Consider the following 20,714-nt stretch of genomic DNA (forward strand, 5'->3'; position numbering starts at 1 on the left):
TCTTCGTTACTTCTATGCCATGAGGTAAAGGGGAGATGAACACACTTTCCTTCACATACGTCCCCCCGTGAACCATGGACCTTGCCGTTGGTGGGGAGGCTTGTGTGCCTCAGCGATACAGATAGCCGTACCATAGGTGCAACCAAAACGGAGGGGTATCTGTTGAGAGGCCAGACAAATGTGTGGTTCCTGAAGAGGGGCAGCAGCCTTTTCAGTAGTTGCAGGGGCAACAGTCTGGATGATTGACTCATCTGGCCTTGTAACACTAACCAAAACGGCCTTGCTGTGCTGGTACTATGAACGGCTGGAAGGAAGGGGATAGGTTAAAGTTAGATATAGTGGGAATTAGTGAAGTTCGGTGGCAGGAGGAACAAGACTTTTGGTCAGGTGAATACAGGATTATAAATACAAAATCAAATAGAGGTAATGCAGGAGTAGGTTTAATAATGAATAAAAAAGATAGGAGTGCGGGTAAGCTACTACAAACAGCATAGTGAACGCATTATTGTGGACAAGATAGACACGAAGCCCACGCCTACTACAGTAGTAGAAGTTTATATGCCAACTAGCTCTGCAGATGAAGAAATTGAAGAAATGTATGATGAAATCAAATAAATTATTCAGATAGTGATGGGAGACGAAAATTTAATAGTCATGGGTGACTGGAATTTGGTAGTAGGAAAGGGGAGAGAAAGGAAACGTAGTAGGTGAATATGGATTGGGGCTAAGAAATGAAAGAAGAAGCTGCCTGGTAGAATTATGCACAGAACACAACTTAATCATAGCTAACACTTGGTTCAAGAATCGTGAAAGAAGGCTGTATACATGGAAGCAGCCTAGAGATTATGACAGGTTTCAGATAGATTATATAATGGTAAGACAGAGATTTAGGAACCAGGTTCTAAATTGTATGACATATCCAGGGGGAGATGTGGACTCTGACCACAATCTATTGGATACGGACTGTCTATTAAAACCGAAGAAACTGCAAAAAGGTGGTAATTTAAGGAGATGGGACCTGGATAAACTGACTAAACCAGAGGTTGTACAGAGTTTCAGGGAGAGCATAAGGGAACAATTGACAGGAATGGGAGAAAGAAATACAGTAGAAGAAGAATGGGTAGCTTTGAGGGATGAAGTAGTGAAGGCAGCAGAGGATCAAGTATGTACAAAGATGAGGGCTAGTAGAACTCCATGGGTAACAGAAGAAATATTGAATTGATGAAAGGAGAAAATATAAAAATGCAGTAAATGAAACGGCAAAAAGGAATACAAATGTCTCAAAAATGAGATCGACAGGAAGTGCAAAATGGCTAAGCATGGATGGCTAGAGAACAAATGTAAGGACGTAGAGGCTTATCTCACTAGGGTAAGAGAGATACAGCCTACAGGAAAATTAAAGAGACCTTTGGAGAAAAGAGAACCACTTGTATGAACATCAAGAGCTCAGATGGAAACCCAGTTCTAAGCAAAGAAGGGAAAGGAGAAAGGTGGAAGGAGTATATAGAGGGTCTATACAAGGGCGATGTACTTGAGGACAATATTATGGGAATGGAAGAGGATGAAGATGGAATGGGAGATATGATACTGCGTGAAGAGTTTGACAGAGCACTGAAAGACCTGAGTCGAAACAAGGCCCCGGGAGTAGATAACATTCCATTAGAACTACTGACAACATTGGGAGAGCCAGTCCTGACAAAACTCTACCATCTGGTGAGCAAGATGTATTAAACAGGCGAAATACCCTCAGACTTCAAGAAGAATATAATAATTCCAATCCCAAAGAAAGCAGGTGTTGACAGATGTGAAAATTACCGAACTATCAGTTTAATAAATCACAGCTGCAAAATACTAAAAAACGAATTCTTTACAGACGAATGGAAAAACTGGTAGAAGCCGAGATCGGGGAAGATCAGTTTGGATTCCGTAGAAATATTGGAACATGTGAAGCAATACTGACTATGACTTATCTTAGAAGCTAGATTAAGGAAAGGCAAATGTAGGTTTCTAGCTTTTGTAGACTTAGACAAAGCTTTTGACAATGTTGAGTGGAATACTCTTTCAAATTCTGAAGGGGGCAGGGGTAAAATACAGGGAGCGAAAGGCTATTTACAATTTGTACAGAAACCAGATGGCAGTTATAAGAGTTGAGGGACATGAAAGGGAAGTAGTGGTTGGGAAAGGAGTGAGGCAGGGTTGTAGCCTATCCCTGATGTTATTCAATCTATATATTGAGCAAGCACTAAAGGAAATGAAAGAAAAGTTCGGAGTCGGTATTAAAATCCATGGAGGAGAAATAAAAACTTTGAGGTTCGCCGATGACATTGTAATTCTATCAGAGACAGCAAAGGACTTGGAAGAGCAGTTGAATGGAATGGTTAGTGTCTTGAAAGGAGGATATAAGATTAACATCAACAAAAGCAAAACGAGGATAATGGAATGTAGTCTAATTAAGTCGGGTGATGCTGCGGGAATTAGATTAGGAAATGAGACAAAGTAGTAAAGGAGTTTTGCTATTTGGGGAGCAAAATAACTGATGATGGTCAAAGTAGAGAGGATATAAAATGGAGACTGGCAATGGCAAGGAAAGCGTTTCTGAAAGTATTTGTGTGGAGTGTAGCCACATATGGAAGAGAAACATGGATGATAAATAGTTTGGATAAGAAGAGAATAGAAGCTTTAGAAATGTGGTGCTACAGAAGAATGCTGAAGGTTAGATGGGTAGATCACATAACTAATGACGAGGTATTGAATAGGATTGGGGAGAAGAGAAGTTTGTGGCACAACTTGACTAGAAGAAGGGATCGGTTGGAAGGACATGTTCTGAGGCATCAAGGGATCACCAATTTAGTATTGGAGGGCAGGGTGGAGGGTAAAAATTGTAGAGGGAGACCAAGAGATGAATACACTAAGCAGATTCAAAAGGATGTAGGTTGCAGTAAGTACTGGGAGATGAAGAGGCTTGCTCAGGATAGATTAGCATGGAGAGCTGCATCAAACCAGTCTCAGGACTGAAGACCACAACAACAACAACACATGGAAAATAATAATAATAATAATAATAATAATAATAATGTCAAGCTAAAACTAAACAAAGGTCCCTACACTACACATACATTGATTACCAAAAAGCCTTTGATAGTGTACCCCACTCATGGTTACTACAGATATTGGAAATATACAAAGTAGATCCTAAATTGATACAGTTTCTACACATAGTAATGAAAAACTGGAAAACCACACTTAATATCCAAACAAATTCAGATAACATCACATCACAGCCAATACAAATTAAGCGTGGATATACCAAGGAGACTCATTAAGTCCTTTCTGGTTCTGCCTTGCTCTGAACCCACTATCAAACATGCTAAATAGTACAAATTATGGATATAATATTACTGGAACATACCCACACAAAATCACACATTTGCTATACATGGATGATCTAAAACTACTGGCAGCAACAAATCAACAACTTAACCAATTACTAAAGATAACAGAAGTATTCAGCAATGATATAAATATGGCTTTTGGAACAGACAAATGTAAGAAAAATAGCATAGTCAACGGAAAACACACTAAACAAGATGATTACATATTGGATAACCACAGCGACTGCATAGAAGCGATGGAAAAAACAGATGACTATAAATATCTAGGATACAGACAAAAAATAGGAATAGATAATACAAATATTAAAGAAGAACTAAAAGAAAAATATAGACAAAGACTAACAAAAATACTGAAAACAGAATTGACAGCAAGAAACAAGACAAAAGCTATAAATACTTATGCTATACCAGTACTGACCTACTCATTTGGAGTAGTGAAATGGAGTAACACAGACCTAGAAGCACTCAATACACTTACACGATCACAATGCCACAAATATAGAATACATCACATACATTCAGCAACAGAAAGATTCACATTAAGCAGAAAGGAAGGTGGAAGGGGATTTATAGATATAAAAAACCTACATTATGGACAGGTAGACAATTTAAGAAAATTCTTTATAGAACGAGCAGAAACTAGCAAAATACACAAAGCAATCACTCATATAAATACATCGGCTACACCATTGCAATTTCATAACCACTCCTACAACCCTTTAGATCACATAACATCAACAGATACGAAGAAAGTAAATTGGAAATAGAAAACACTACATGGCAAGCACCCGTATCATCTAACACAGCCACACATCGATCAAGATGCATCCAACACATGGCTAAGAAAAGGCAATATATACAGTGAGACGGAAGGATTCATGATTGCAATACACGATCAAACAATAAACACCAGATATTACAGCAAGCATATTATTAAAGATCCCAATACCACAACAGATAAATGCAGACTTTGCAAACAACAAATAGAAACAGTAGATCACATCACAAGCGGATGTACAATACTAGCAAATACAGAATACCCCAGAAGACATGACAATGTAGCTAAAATAATACATCAACAACTTGCCATACAGCATGAACTAATAAAACAACACATTCCCACAAACAAGTATGCACCACAAAATGTACTGGAGAATTATGAATACAAATTATACTGGAACAGAACCATTATAACAGATAAAACAACACCACATAACAAACCTGACATCATACTCACCAATAAAAAGAAGAAATTAACACAACTAATCGAAATATCCATACCCAATACAACAAATATACAGAAGAAAACAGGAGAAAAAATTGAAAAATACATCCAACTGGCTGAGGAAGTCAAGGACATGTGGCATCAGGATAAAGTTGACATTATACCAATTATACTATCAACTACAGGAGTCATACCACACAATATCCACCAGTACATCAACGCAATACAGCTACATCCAAACATATATATATACAACTACAAAAATCTGTAATTATTGATACATGTTCAATGACCCGAAAGTTCCTAAATACAATATAACATATACCGTACAGTTAAAAGGAAGTCACGCTTGATCAAGGTCCGCGTCACTGTCCATTTTTGACCAGACAGAACGTCTGAGAATAGGAAGACATAATAATAATAATAATAATACTATCGCATGGGGTCACTATATGGAGATCTTTGAGAGCAAGAATGCAGGGCAGTGTCTCGGGCACCATATCCAGTATTGAGGAAGGTGTCATTGAGAAATTGATGTACATTGTCTTGCCTGTGTCGTGGAGTTCCATCTGGTTGTAAAATGAAGTTGTCATAGTCCTCCTGAAGTTGTGGAAAATACCCATTTTGCAGCATTTTTGGATAGTTCATTGCGGCCACTATGGTGTTCTTAATTTTTTTTTAAAAAGGAGGGGGGTGTGTGTGTGTGTGTGTGTGTGTGTGTGTGTGTGTGTGAGAGAGAGAGAGAGAGAGAGAGAGAGAGAGAGAGAACGAACCATACACTTTTTCACCGGAAATGGGACAAAGAACGTTCACCTTAGGTAAGTCTCTTTTTATACTTGAAAACGCCATGAGGGTTCTGGAGTCCCCCTATGCACACATTAAATTGGTTTACTTTACCACTGACATGAAATGTTACTTCATCACTGAAAATTAACTGTGATAAAAGTGTATTGTCTTCCACGGCCTCTAGCAGAGATTGCTGAAGTCAAGCCATTTCCTTTTATCACCAACCCAAAGAGCTTGCACTATTTGTAGTCTGTATGGTTCACCAACCCAAAGAGCTTGCACTATTTGTAGTCTGTATGGTTCAAAGACCAAATGACACTTTAACACTCTCCAGACAGTCGTATGAGGCACTACCAGTTCTCTCCCTCCATGACGAGTAGACTTTCGTGAACTCTACTCAAGCATCTGCTGAATTCTTTCTACCACGTCTTCATAAGTGTGAGGTCAATCTGGACTCTTACCTTTGCACAAGCATCCTGCCTCTTCAAATTGGTGATACTAACAACGAATGTTTTTGGGTGCATGCAGATCAGTGCAAAAATAACGACGAAAAGCACACTGGACCAAAATCACCGACTCATTTGTAAACAAAATGCCTTCAGTTGAGCAGATGCCGTCTTACTACTGACTGACTGCAAACTGAGAAGACACACTGACTGACATCTAACAACAAACTCTAGGCCATGCCTATTCAAACAGCACACATTTCCTTGCTGACACGTCCCATGTTTCATAATTATTACTGTCCAAAATCAGGCCAACCTTTTGGAAACACACTGTGTATTATTTTATGAATGTGAGTGGGTATTTTTCTAGTGTTTTATTACACTTGGTTGTGCATTGGGGATAAAGGTTCCATAACAGAGTCTGGGATCTACATCTACATTAATCTACATTTACTCTCCGCAAACCACCCAATGGTGTGTGGCAGAGGGCACTTTACGTGCCACTGTCATTACCTCCCTTTCCTGTTCCAGTCACGTATGGATCGTGGGAAGAACGACTGCCGGAAAGCCTCCGTGCGTGCTCAAATCTCTCTAATTTTACATTCGTGATCTCCACAGGAGGCATAAGTAGGAGGAAGCAATATATTTGATACCTCATCCAGAAACGCACCCTCTCGAAACCTGGACAGCAAGCTACACAGCGATTTGGGGTGTAAGCAACTATATAGTAAACAGAACACTGAAAGGATTTTTCAGAAGCAATTGAGTGGAATGTCTCAGAAGTACAGATGTCAGTAGAAACTTTCCATAACGCAATAAGAAAAGTCAATGTGCATTCTGACTAATTAACAGGATGTGATGAAGTGAATAAGATTATCTTCCAGGAAGCAGAGTACAGGGCTCTAGACACTTTCCTGAGAGTCCTCCCACCCAACAAGTCAGGGAGGATTCGAGCACGTACCCCGAATGATCTGAACCTGCTACTAGGAAAGCTATGGAGAAAGAGGAGACATAACGACAGGGATGCGCAACAGATGAGGTATTTAATCTACTGACAAAGTGTTAAAGGTGTAGGTGTGCAGGCCATGTCCAGTGGTAGTGTTGTCAGCCACAATGTCATAAATGTGGTGTGGTTGGTTACCAGCAGTGTTTATTGTAGAAGCAAGGCAGAGGGGCAGGGGAGAATGGACAGGTCAGGGGTTGATCATAAATGGGGAACACCAAGTTGGCCAGATGGCATTACCTTAAAACTTAAACTCTGCAGAAATGTGTGCAGAAGTTGAGTGTGGGATAGTAGGTATTGTAAGTGGTAAGAAGCATAAATTTTTGTTAGACACAGTACTGTTCAAGCACACAGGAATACATGTGTCCATGACAAGTCTGGATCTCATAACCAGGAAATGGTTAAACCCATCACATTACACGTTTCGTGGGGGTGGGCGATAGTGGCGTGAAGTCACTGGGCTCAGCTATGTTAAATTTTCAGCTTGGGGTGGGATAATTTAAGGAATGCATGAAAGTGATGCCTCATGTAAGTGAAGGTTACATTACAATCATAGGGCTTTCTGTTCAAGCATCATGACAAAACTGACATTCAGTGTGTATGATGGAACTCTACGACACAATGTTCCAACTGGGTATAAACTATCACCAGTGAAATACTGTTGCAAGGTTCATCTATCTTGAGCGACATGCCACTTAAATTACAAACAAGGTCACTAAGGCTTAATTCACACAATATAGTGACAAAAGGCATCAGGAGGCTATTTTACATGAGTATGGCCAGAACTATCTGTTACCATGTCACCTGTGCCAGAGCCACTAGAGGAGAATGGTGTATTGGACACATCACGATATTTCGTACGAAGTAGTATTGTACGCGTACAGGAAATGGATGCTGAAAGAATTGTGCCCATCAGTTTGGATAACTTTGGTAATGATGAGGTGAAGCTATCAAAAGGATTGTTGATAGCAAGTGTAGACGTTTCAAACAAAGATGATATGGGTGCATCACGTGTAGGCAATAATCACATGCAAGCTGCTGCTACAACTGCATCACATATGGAGGTAGAACACTTGAAATAGAGGGAGGGAGGGGGGGGGGGGGAGGGAGGGAGGGAGGGAGAGGGAGAGAGAGAGAGAGAGAGAGAGAGAGAGAGAGAGAGAGAGAGAGAGAGAGAGAGACAGTCAAGGATCTATTTAAACCCCAGGGCCTACTGCCAGTGCTGCCCCTAATGCAACAAAGAATTTCAATCGGAACTGAAGCACCTGTATATTGCGACAGCATGTTCCATACCTCAACATTTATAGCCTATGTGGAGGACTTCATCAACCAAAAACTGAATGATAAAGGAGAGCACTAGCCCTTGGAAAGCACCCACCGTCTATACACAAAAAGTCAGCAGATGGAACCAGAAAGTATAGATTGTCACTACCGGCACCTAAATAGTAAAATACAGATGAACATCCAATAACAAACATTATGGAAACCCTTAACAGCTTGGGGGCAGTACCAGAATTTCTCTCATGACAGATTTGAGGAGTGGGGACCATCAACTGGAGGTGGCTACACAGGACCAGCAAAAAACTGCATTTTCAGTCCCTTGTGGTCATTACCAGTATCAGCAAATGACATTTGAATTGGAAAATGCACCACCCACATTTCAGCGGTTGGTGAATGGAGTACTGAGGGTTTGTAAACCTCAGTAACGTATGGTGTACCTTAACGATACAACTGTGGTTTCAAGGGATATGAAGGAACATATATGGCAGTTGAAGGAAGTGTTTAAGGGCTTATGGGTAAAAGCCACCAAAGTTAATGCAAACAGTGTAGAACTTTCCTCCGACTTCTCAGACAAGTAACGAGTTACAATCTCTCTTGAGGCTGACCAATTACTAGGGAAAATTTGTGAAAAGGTTTGCAGACATTGCATGGCACATTACCAATTACTTAAAAAAGTGTAATATTTCAGTGGGTAACAGAGTTTAGAGCCACAGTTGAAAAACTGAATGGGGTTTAAGCCTCACAGCAGAAGAACAAGGCTGATAAAAATTACTCCACAAGAGTGTTCTTCAAGCAGGTTTACAAGGGGAGTGTTTGAAGAGTCAACGAGTTTGACTTTGAAGTAGCCCATAAACTAGGCAGGAAGCATGGAAACGCAGATGAACTGAGCAGGAAGGTTACGGTAGTATGAGCACTGGGTCACAGCCCTGTGGAATGGCAGATACTGCAGGCACTGACGTAAACGGCAAGCTGTTTATGACTCAGCCACAGTTCACTGTGCAAATAATGTTGTTACGTTGGTCGAGATTAGGGCCACACATAGTAGTAGCTGGGGGAAGTATTGAAGGAGGTGCACAGTTATATGCTACCTGGAAATCGGGGTCATAAGGTGATGGATTGAAGAATGGCATTCATGGTTGGTGGAGGACAAGGGAAGGAGATGTAGACAAGTATGTAAAAGAGTTGTGTACTGTGAGCACAGCAAATGGATCTGAGCCATCAGCAAGTACTGCTTCTACAAAAGTTAGTGGAAGCAACCAAACCTTTTGAAATGATATGAATGAACATTTTATGACCTTTTAGCCAGATTCCAGAGTGAAATGGCTACCTTCTGATTATTATTGATCATTTTTCACCATACATTGCGTGGTCACCATTCCGAACCAACATGCGACTGCAGTGCCACAGGTCATGGTGAATAACTGGTTGTTAAAGTCTGGTGTCCCTGAAATGTTTACCGCTGACCAAGGTACTAACTTCATGCTGGACTTTATGAAGCAGTTGTGACACTTGCTATGAGTTTGAAAAGAAAGGATGGCCATTGGACCCACAAGCGAATGGTAGAACTGAGCGAGTACAGTGTACTATTGGTAGTATGTTGAGCTACTATGTTGACAGCCACCCTAATGATTGGTATGTTTATTTACTGTGTGTTTTGGCAGCATGTAATTCCAAGGCTCACAACAACACTGGACTTTGCCATTTCATATAGTCAAGCCAAAGATTAGGAGGAACGGAGAGTCTGTTCAGAATTTCATAGACACATTAAAGAGGGCAAAACACCAGAGCACTGGAGCAACAGGAATAGCTAGGGAAACATGCACAAAAGTTGCCAGAGTGCATAGTGGGGGAAAGGATGATGATATGAACTTGGTACCAGGGGGGCCATACCAAGTGATTGAGAGGATGTCACTAGTAAATGTCAAACTACAATCACCAATTTTAATGAATATAGTTCACGCCTGACACTCATGACTGTTTCAACATGCTCCGGATTCATTGCTGCAAATATCAGCATCAACCGTTATGCAAAATGCTTGAAACGACAGAATGAGAATCAAAAGTATGTTGCATCATCTACATGCAAGATCCCAGAAGTAAGAATGAATGATGTAGAGTACCATGGAAAGTTTGTTTAGCCGAAGTTTTATGTAAGATTATTTAGTGGGATTTTAACATTACCTAAGGTGTTCTTATGGAAATAGTAAGGTGGACAGCCTGTAACTGTTACACGGTGTAATGTCAGTGGTAGAAAAAGGAGCAATACCTTTTGTTGGTGTAATTATTGTTCCTTTACATCAGCGTTTTTGTATTACCTGTTCACGACAAATTTTGTGAGGTAATGTTGGGTCTTTAAAAAGGGGGGAGGGAGAAGGGGGAATAATTACAGCTCGCTTTCCCCAGCTTGCTGCAATTCAGACAAAGGGGGTCAAGGACATCGTAATCCTGGCAGTACTAAATCTCTTCACTGAGAGTGGAGTAGGAGCACTGTGGGAATAGCAATAGGAAAGTGGAGTGCTATTCACCTGGCAAGAAGAAATTGAAATTAGTCATTGATGGACTTTGAGGCTGATGCATAAAACATAGGACAAGGGGAATGAGGAGCAGAGGTTGGAGAAAACGTTTTCAAAATTGTGACACAAAGAGGACAGGCAGGAATGTCTGGAGAAAGAAAGGGAAATACCACAGATTGCGTATGTCCTACAAGTGATGAGGACAACTGCACAAAGCAGTTAACGCAGCACATCATATCCTGCAAAGGCGCAAGAGGCGACAGTTGAATGCTGGGGAGGAAGATATTAAAAATAGTATTTGGGACCGATGATGACAATGATATCCAAGATCTGAATGGCACTATGGGGAGGAATTCCATAACTGTCAGAACGAGTGGCAATATGCCCAACCCGAGTGATCAAGAATTGCAATGATACAAGCAAGATTCTGTTGTTCTTAGGTGAGAAAGATGGCCAATGGTGGTCACAGGGCAGCCTGGAACCACAACCCTATTTCCAAAAAGAGGGGCTACACGGCATCTATTCTGTGTACGAAGTAGTAGTAGTAGTAGTAGTAGTAGTAGTAGTAGTAGTAGTAGTAGCAGCAGCAGCAGCAGCAGCAGCAGCAGTAGACTTGCTATGAGCACAAGAGAGACTTAGAGGGTGATGGGATTGGAGCTCCACACCAGCAGGTTGCTGAACTACAGGACAAATTGTGACAGTGTGTCTGACATTCCACTTGTTGGGCTTTGTTCCAGGAATCATCAGGATAAACATAAGTCAGCCAGTTGTAATGGTTGGAAAACCGTTAAGAGGTACTCCCAGCATAGAACCTGGCCTATCTCACTAGTACTCTGCAACTCTACCTCATCCTTCCCCTGAAGCACCTCACAGCAACCCAGGACGGACAAATTTTCTGCATATCAGATGCTGCAGCATGTACAGTAATAGTGGGGTAACCAATTTATGGTCATGAGCATGAGCATCAAAATACCACGCCCTTAATAGCTCTAACTTTATTCCGTGCAGTCATTATCTACCTTAGGTGGGGAGCCGCCCACCCATGTGACCCTCTTTGTGCACCATTGTGACCCCGCCTTCCCAGTACACCAGACACCAGGAGATTGGACTACCTGTCAAGCACAGTATGTGATTAATTGAGAAACTATATGTTACAAGCATTTGTAAGAGAGGAAGAGTCTACCAGTGTTACTTTAGTTTTTTCTATGGTTATTGCAACTAGAGCTGTGTGCATACATGATCAAGATTATTCATTCAATGACATGCAGATTTTTTCCTTGCACTAAAGTACACTGATGGGATTAATGATGTAGAACTGTAAATGATTTTTTGTGTAGTAATTAATATTGGACAAAAACAGTTTACAGCACATGGAGCAAATTACCAAAGGTATGTGCATTAGAAGGAGTCCGTGTAACACTTTATTCTGTAATACTGCAGGGAGTCTTAAGATAATTTGCTGTTAATGGATATTCCATATAAGAGAAGAATTTGGTAGTATTACTCTATTAGTTGATATGAAATTTCAGGTCAAGTGTAAATGAAAGCCAGTGGGCTAGTGTTTTAGGCCAACTACATAGTCTGTGAACCTTGTGGTCCTGACTGTGCTTAGGGAGAATATACTGTACACCATTATTAGTGTGGAAATATATGCTGAGTCTTAGCAGAATTACCCCGAGTTCAGGTCCAGGGACAGGATCTACCCGAGGGGAGAGGTAAGCTGGCAGCATCGCTATTTTTTTGACACCATGGAGCGAAATAGTAGAGCTGCCGTGGCTCTCTCCCCCTAATGTGGACGTGTTATCTTCCAGATGATGGGCCATGTTTTGGTTCACTTTAGACGGAGTTGGACTTGTGCCTTTTAGGGCAGCTGTTTGTGACTGGGATGATGCAGCTGCTAATCCACCTGTACTTGTGAAGGCAAACTGACACTGTACACCTCTGCTCGGAGGTTGGACACCACCACGTGGGAGAGGGGGATTTTTCTTCTGCTGCAAGAAATCATGGTGGGCTTCCACATCTCCAGATGTGTCTTGCTCTGAATTGTGGAACAGGGACAGGACTGCACAGGTGCTTCTGCAGGTGTCCCATGTCAGCATTCTGCTCCAGCTGTCTGTTGCCTCAACACAACCAGCCTCTCTCTTGTCAGCACATGCCAAGAGGGCATTGAGCCAGCTCTGGACAATATCCTGACATCAACCCATGACCAACTCAACCTTGCCACTGTAATGGCAACACACACCCTGGTCCTCTATAATATGAACACCGGTGCAGGTAAAATTCTACAGGCATAGTCCATATCAATTCAGACAGGCTAGGAAAAAATCTTACCTTCATAGTCTCAGATGTTACTGAATTTAGCATATGTTAAAATGAAGGGCTAAGTAAGGAATACATATTTTTTTGTTTTCTCCAAAAAAATTTCTGCTCCGAGATGCAGGATCCAAAGATGACACAGCACATACCATTTTGAAGATGCAAATTTTGGAAAAAAAATTAGACTGCTGTATCTCTGGATCAGTTCAAGATATTTTGTTGGTTTTCTTTACTTGAAAGCTAACTGCATTATGATAAAATGCCAATCAATAAAATTTGGATGTTTTTCCTGTTGAATAGTACCATACAGTTCCACATTCCCTGAAAAGGAGAGCTTCCACTTTTAGGTTGAACAGATTTTATAAACAACTGAAATTTTTTCCATACATAAAACCTGTTTTATTACCACATTATCACATAACAGGCTCATAAAAATAAAAACCTAGCTTTATTAACATAATTTTAGTTTTGAAAGATGAGTAGTGACTCATTTTTGAAGCATTTTAAATGGTTCCAAAATGTATGTGAAAGGTCCAAAGACTTAAGGGTTTCAATTTATACAAATTCTGTGCACTCTGTTTTTTTACTGAAATTAGCCAGTCAATGAATGAAAAATGTATTGCACTGCTTCAGTATCTTCCTTTGATAGAGAGTGATGCCTTCCTGTTGCACCAACAGGAACTGGAGCACTTACAACCTTCAAAAAGTTGTTAACAGGAAGTGAGTACCAATGGCATTGTTGCTGTTCTTCAGCTGGAAATCTATATCCAGCAGCTGGTCCAAGTGGTAGCATAAATTTCACAACTTCATTTAACTCATATCTGGTGTCTATAATCTCTGCAATCCACCAGTCACAGTCATACACACGTGCCACAAACATCCCCCTTTCAGGTTGTGAATCTGTATATTATCCTGCTGTTTCTGAGGTGTTGGCCGAATGAACGAAATTTCTTCTTTCTTGCTGTTCAAAGTGTTGCAATATGAGTTCGCCAATCAGTTTAGGCCCAAAAACGTGTCTTCTGAATTCTTTTCACAGGAGTAGTTTGTTTGGACCAGTCTTCTTTTTTCTGCTCACAGAAATCTTCAATTTCCTCTTTGGACAAAAGAGTAAGGGCTGTGGACGGGTAAGATTTCACGACTCTCATAACATTCTCAGCATTCGGAATTGCAGCTGTATTTGGTCTGCAAAGATTATGTTTTGTAACATGGCATTACTGTATTTTGTTCCACAAGTATGTGCATGTCTAGACTCAGAATTTTAGTTTTCATCAGATGGCTTGCCAATCTCCAACCATTTGAAATAAACGAGAAGCGTCAGTGTCATATATAGGCTGCAAAGGAGCTAAGAATCTTGACATCTAGACCGCGTTCGATGGAGAAAATGACAACTGCAACTAATGGGCACCTACCAGATCCCCAACCACAGTAGACAATTTAATTACTCTTACTGTTTCCTGTGCAAATGAGGATAATGATTCTTACAAGAAATTTCAACCACACCGTGTGTGGTTCCACCGATAATGTAAAAACAGGAAAAAATAAAAAGACATGCATGAAGATATTTTATACTAAGCGATAATTTCGATATTTTTTATGGCAACAGCAATCTACTACTAAAAATAAGAAATCTTTTGAAGTTTCAAAACAAAAATAATTCTAGTATTTGTGGCAGGAAAAACTAAAAGGCATGCTAAAAATCAACTCTGGCTACAGTTCCAGGAAACCTAACTATATGATGAGTAATTACCATTAATTCTTATTTAACTTTATGTAATAACTGAGATATAAATGTGCAGTTTACATCTTGCATTTTCTAATTGTTACAATTTAAACATAATTTGTTTTCTCACATGTCTGATTCAAATGGCTCTGAGCACTATGTGACTTGACTTCTGAGGTCATCAGTCCCCTAGGACTTAGAACTACTTAAACCTAACTAACCTAGGGACATCACACACATCCATGCCCGAGGCAGGATTCGAACCTGCGACCGCAGCGGTCGCGTGGTTCCAGACTATAGCGCCTAGAACCACTCGGCCACTCCTCCCCTGTCTGGAATATGTATTTTTCTTTATCTTTTAAATTTTATTTTACAATCAAATTTGGCTCTCAATAAAGGAGATAAAAATATACATTTTCATCTAGGTGCTCACCGTCCATTTCAACCAGCAGCTGGTTCAGAGTGTTTTCTTGTTCTGAATGGCCACCAAAGGCACGGCCACCTCTTTTTCTACCAACTGCATCAATTTCATCAATAAATAGAATGCAAGGTGCATGTTTTCGAGCCATAGCAAACATGTCTCTGACCTGTCAAAAGTCAAAGTTTCAAAATACTGTCAAAATAAAAGAATTTTAATTTCCAAACACACACATAGTTACTAACCCGAGACGGGCCAACTCCCACAAACATTTCAAGGAATTCAGAACCTGAAACTGTTATGAAAGGCACATTTGCTTCACCAGCAGTTGCCTTTGCAAGTAACGTTTTGCCAGTTCCTGGAGGACCTAAAACATAAACATAACATTAATTGACTATTCCATTGGTTCTTGGTAGAATATTTTATACATTACGAATGAAAAAAGTCACAACAATGGTGTAATACTCTACTATATATTTTTTATTTTATACGTAAGTTCTTTGACTGTTGTGCAATCAGGTACAAGGATGAATAGTAATCTTTGTAACTGAAATCGCGTAACAGGCAAAAACCGATTTATAAAATAATAAATACTGTAGAATATTACATCAGTTTTTGTGTTTTTCATTCATAATAAAAAAAAATAATAGTCGCGGAGTTCAAATGTTGAAAAGCAGTTATGTACACAATAAAGCTAGGATAGTTTCTGCACAGTACATTTATCCATCAATAGCAAGTCATTAGGTAACACGTTGACAGCTTTAGATCTCTCAAATCTTTGTGCCTTAAAGTTATATGAATTGTTCTATTGATTACAACAACGTCAGCACATACACTTTTTCTGATTAATGTCTTAACACTTGTATTTTCATGCGAAAGTACAATTTGGAATATATTATGATGCATTTATAATGCCTTTGCCACTGTAATATTAAGGAATTAGCTTGTGGTGACTTTAGCATCAAATTCAAACGTTGGAGGAGATCAATGTGACAGGTGATGTACTGGTGAAGAAGTAAAATCTAAACTGGATGTGTACTATAGCAGGGTGTATACGTGGACAAGGAAAAAAAAATCCTGGATATACCCTTTAAAAAATATACTCTTCCCCGGGGGAAAATACACTTTCATGGAGCTAAGTGACAGTAGGTTTTTCGTTGATTTTTTTCCTTTGGAACTGTAAAACTTATCAATCCTTTGAATGGTTATAGGCTGTATATTTTCGTATTACGAAAGTATAAATTCGAATTGCACCAAACACAGCACGTTAGTTTCCGGAGCGTTGAAATCTAGACTGTGATTTCTTTTTGTAAGCCAGTCATATCTCGGGCCACGTGATCTCACTAGCTGATGACAGCAGATATTCAGAGCATAGGACACGTGTTGTTGTCAGCCAATAGCAAGATCACTGTTATGTAAAGCGAACACACAAAGAGGAAAAGTTCGTAGTTTACATTAATATACCTACAAGAAAACCTAAGCTTTTACAGATAATATTGGTCTCTAAGATTAATAAGCTACAAGAGAAGAATGCTTGGTCTTCTGGGCTCGAAATTCTTGTAAGTGGCTGGTCCTCAAAGTGTTCAGTTTTAAAAGCTCTGTGACTTAAGAAATTCATTCCACTTTCTCACACTTAACATAATTCAACTTGCGTAAAATGAAATTTACTTTGAAAGAAACACTTTTTGAATCACTGTTCTCAATACTATCCCGAGACTGTTAGAAACAGGTTCGATTTAGCAGATGCCAGAGAACGCCAGAAAACAGGCATTATTGAGCGTGAGCAGCTGCTGAAGATTACTGAGGTACGACTGGATCCACTTTCCAGACTGGCCTCTAATTCCATAATTACTTTGTTTACACAAGAGAATGCCATGATCAATTACATCAAAGGCTTTACTTAGATCCAGAAATATCCCAGATACATGTTTATCATCCACTGCTTTTAATACTTCATTTAAGAAGGCAAAAATTGCTGACCGAGTTGACTTTCCACCTCTGAGCCCATGTTGGGAGTCACTTACCAGCCTCTCTCTATTTAAGAAAACAATCTTTTAAGGAACATTTTTTCCATAATTTTGCTGAAGCCTGACAAAACTGAAACTGTTCTATAATTAGCAATATCACTTCTTGCACCCTTCTTATTCAAAGGTGTTATTTTTGCAATTTTTAGATTATTTGGAAATACACCACTCTCAAAAGATGAATTTACTATGTCTGTTAGTGGTTCCACAATAAATGTTGCACTAGCTTTGATAATAGCATCTGGTATCTCATCAACACCCGCTGAATATTTATTAGGTAATTCTTTTACAATTCTTGATAGTTTCTCAGGTGTTGCTAGATACTGTGTTTGAATGAATTTTTTGATTGAGTGACTGGTTGGCTGTTTGTCATGGTGTGTATTTATTAACTGCTTTGATATATTTGAGAAATAATTGTTGAAAGCACTAGTAACATGTTGGGGGTCAGTTAGTTTATTTTTATTCATAATCAGCTCTATATTACTGTGATTAACTGGCCTGGTACCCATTTCGTTCCTTTTAATTCTTTCCACATTTCAAAGTTGAAAGCATGAATCTGTTATACACTATTAACAAGAAGCAAAGAGATTAATGGCCCAGGATTTTCACAATTTTGCGTACTTTCCTCATAAAGTAAGAGTAATTTTATATACTACCATTAGGGGCAATTTTTATAAGCTAGTAACTGCAAATTACCACAAAAAACTGTTTACAAAGTGATACTTTCAATAACCATGCACTGAAGGTGAACAACAGAAGTTTGCATCAGCATAGTGATGAAAATTGTGGAATTTTTCACTATACATGTCTCACAAACATATCCATAACATTCATGACATGTAAAACCCATGCTCGCCATTTGTTACAATGGATATACTTCTAGGGAATTCTGACACGTCACCACAAGTACCACACATGTCCAACAGCTGTGAATCTATTGCCATGGCAACCTAATACTGTGGTGCACACAAATGGGATGCCACTTTGTTACTGGCCCAAATGACCTCTGATGAGAACAAAATACAACTAACTAGCAACACAGTTGCTGTCTTCAGCAAGCTAATGCCAATAGATGTACAAGATGTCTTAAACCCACTGCCCACTGGAGAAAAATATGATAATATTAAACAATCTAAGTTTAGTTTTTTTGTCATAGGCAGAGGCGAAAAGCTTCTAAAAGCTCCTACACATGGAAGAACTTTGATTGCATGCCATCTCAGCTAACTTGTTGTCTTTGAATTATTAAGGGCAATGCAGTGAACAAAGTCAGCCCATGAAACATTAGGCTTTCACAGTTGCTAGTAGATTGCTATAAAATTCTAATGGTGTTATCAGAGAACATGACGCACTGGCAGAAAACGGAGACAACACTGTGGAAGTGTCTCCGTAAACAAAGAGTTGAGAGAGTCAGAGAATTTTATTCAATGTTATTTTGCGACCATTCACCAATCAAGAAACAGACCTGCTATATCACAAAAGTTTGGTACAGAAATTCTACCATGCTGTCCACCTTACCAGGGAGAATATCGCCCGTAATCTGTAGTGTTGGCAAATGATTCCAGACAGGACAGTTGCAGGCTACTCATAATGAAATACGTGATGAAACTGCAATTCCTGTCCAACAACGGAACTGACGTGTCCGTGTCTCCATCAATCCACCTATTGTGATACAATACAGATGACAACTACCTAAATATCTCAAATAGGTACACTCAAATAGGTAGACTCCCACTTTTGTACATCAACCATCTTTGACTTCAACTAAGTTGCATGTGTTATTTATTTGTTGTCAGTGTAGCATGTCCAATAATCCGCTACCAGATCTACAACAGTGGCATATATGTAATGATTCAACAACCTTAGGACAGTTGCTATTCACCATATAGCAGAGATCCTGAGTCGCAGATAGGCACAACAAAAAGACTGCCACAAAATAAGCTTTCAGTCAACAAGGCCGTTGTCAAAAACGGACAACAGATATGCACATACACTCATGAAAACGCATGTCACCCTGTGTGTGTGTGTGTGTGTGTGTGTGTGTGTGTGTGTGTGACAAAGGCCTTGGTTGCCAGTGCTGATCAACACATTGCTCAAGCTGCTGGCAGTTGTGGATGCATCCACCATTACTGTGATAAGATATTTGAGGTAGAGGAAGTGCAGAAGTGTGGCCTTTCCTATAGTGGATTTCACTTAACTGAAAGCTGTCTTTACTTCTCTGCTGTAATGTGCATCATGGCTTCATACGAATTATCACAATTCATGAATGGTGTTGGATTGTGGCAACTAAGTAGTGGCTTCCACCTTGTTTCTTTGTTAACTGCCATCAGAAGGATGCATGAACTGCTTGATGGTAATTTTTTCGCTTTAGAAGTAAGTGTTTCTAGTAGACAGCAGACACTGTCCTTATCTGTAGAGATTGCACTTCTGGGCATACTTATTTATATTTCAACTGATGTGGGTAGTCAACTATAGTTCCCATTCAAGTACTAGCAACACTGCTGAATATGAAACTGACAACTGCCTACCACCACCTATAACAAGGCTATCCTCAGATTTGTCCCTGTACTCACAATAGACCTGGAAATCAATGTATAATATATGTCATTTCAAATCTAAGCATCTGGAACAATATGAACAAGAAATTAAAACAAGTGTGAATGTAAGAAAGCTTTGAGACACAGACAGGCACACACAAATGAGAAAGAACACATGCTCGTTTTCAGAACAAAGAACAAATCATTTGACAAGCTAGAGGAGACACACACACACACACACACACACACACACAGACACACACACACACACGTTGGGACTGCATTTCTGTGGGGGAGAGCGGGGACCTCACCTGTTTGTGACTGTCTGTCTGTGAGATCTTCAGCATACTGGGAAAGGAAATTTTGTCATTGGAGGTAAAGTGCCTACAGCTGGCCAGGCTGTTAGGGAGAGATTTTTTTGTTGTGGAAGGGGTGACAGTTGTCAAAATGTAGGCAATATTGGTGATTATTGGATTCAATATGGACAATGATGTGGATGGAGCCATCAGAGGGGCTTAAGTCATCATCCAAGAAGGTGGCATGTTGGCCCGAGGATCAGGCGAAGTGGATGGGAGAGAAGGTGTTGCGGTTGTGGAGGAATGAGGACAGTGTGTCTTAGCCCTGAGTCCAGATCACGAACTTAACATAAATGAACCTGAACCAGTCCAGACCAACAGTCTGGGGAGACTAGGGAGGTTTCCTCTAGATGGCCCATAAAAAGATGCATAGGAGAGTGCCGTGTGGGTGTCCATGACCATGCTATAAGTTTATTTATATACCTTCCCATCAAAGGAGAAGTAGCTGTGTGCGAGGATATAGCTGGCAAGATTTACGAGGAATGAGATAGTGGGTTTGCAGTCTGAAGGACAATGGGAGAGGTAGTGTTTAAGAATGGCAAGGCCATGGGCATGAGGGATGTTGGCATATAGGGAGGCGAGTGACAACCACTTTAAACTATGTCTAAGAACAAAGCTGACTATCCAGTACAGCAGAGCACAACATATTCGAGTCAAGGGTTGCTTCACTACCTATGCCATCTGGATTCTTTCCACCTCC

At 40.0% G+C, this 20,714-nt stretch overlaps 1 protein-coding gene across 1 annotated transcript in view; it reads right to left on the reverse strand.

Moving 5' to 3' along the window:
- LOC126173141 (AFG3-like protein 2) overlaps window positions 1-20,714 on the reverse strand; it is a 137,135-nt gene that overhangs the window by 41,454 nt on the left and 74,967 nt on the right. Inside the window, exons 8-9 of the mRNA XM_049920933.1 lie at window positions 15,346-15,467; window positions 15,116-15,269 (exon numbers count right to left, since the gene is read on the reverse strand). Of these exons, the coding sequence (XP_049776890.1) occupies window positions 15,116-15,269; window positions 15,346-15,467 (276 nt within the window). The remainder of the gene's footprint in view (window positions 1-15,115; window positions 15,270-15,345; window positions 15,468-20,714) is intronic.

Source organism: Schistocerca cancellata, chromosome 1, assembly GCF_023864275.1.
Source record: "Schistocerca cancellata isolate TAMUIC-IGC-003103 chromosome 1, iqSchCanc2.1, whole genome shotgun sequence".
Lineage (NCBI taxonomy): Eukaryota > Metazoa > Arthropoda > Insecta > Orthoptera > Acrididae > Schistocerca > Schistocerca cancellata.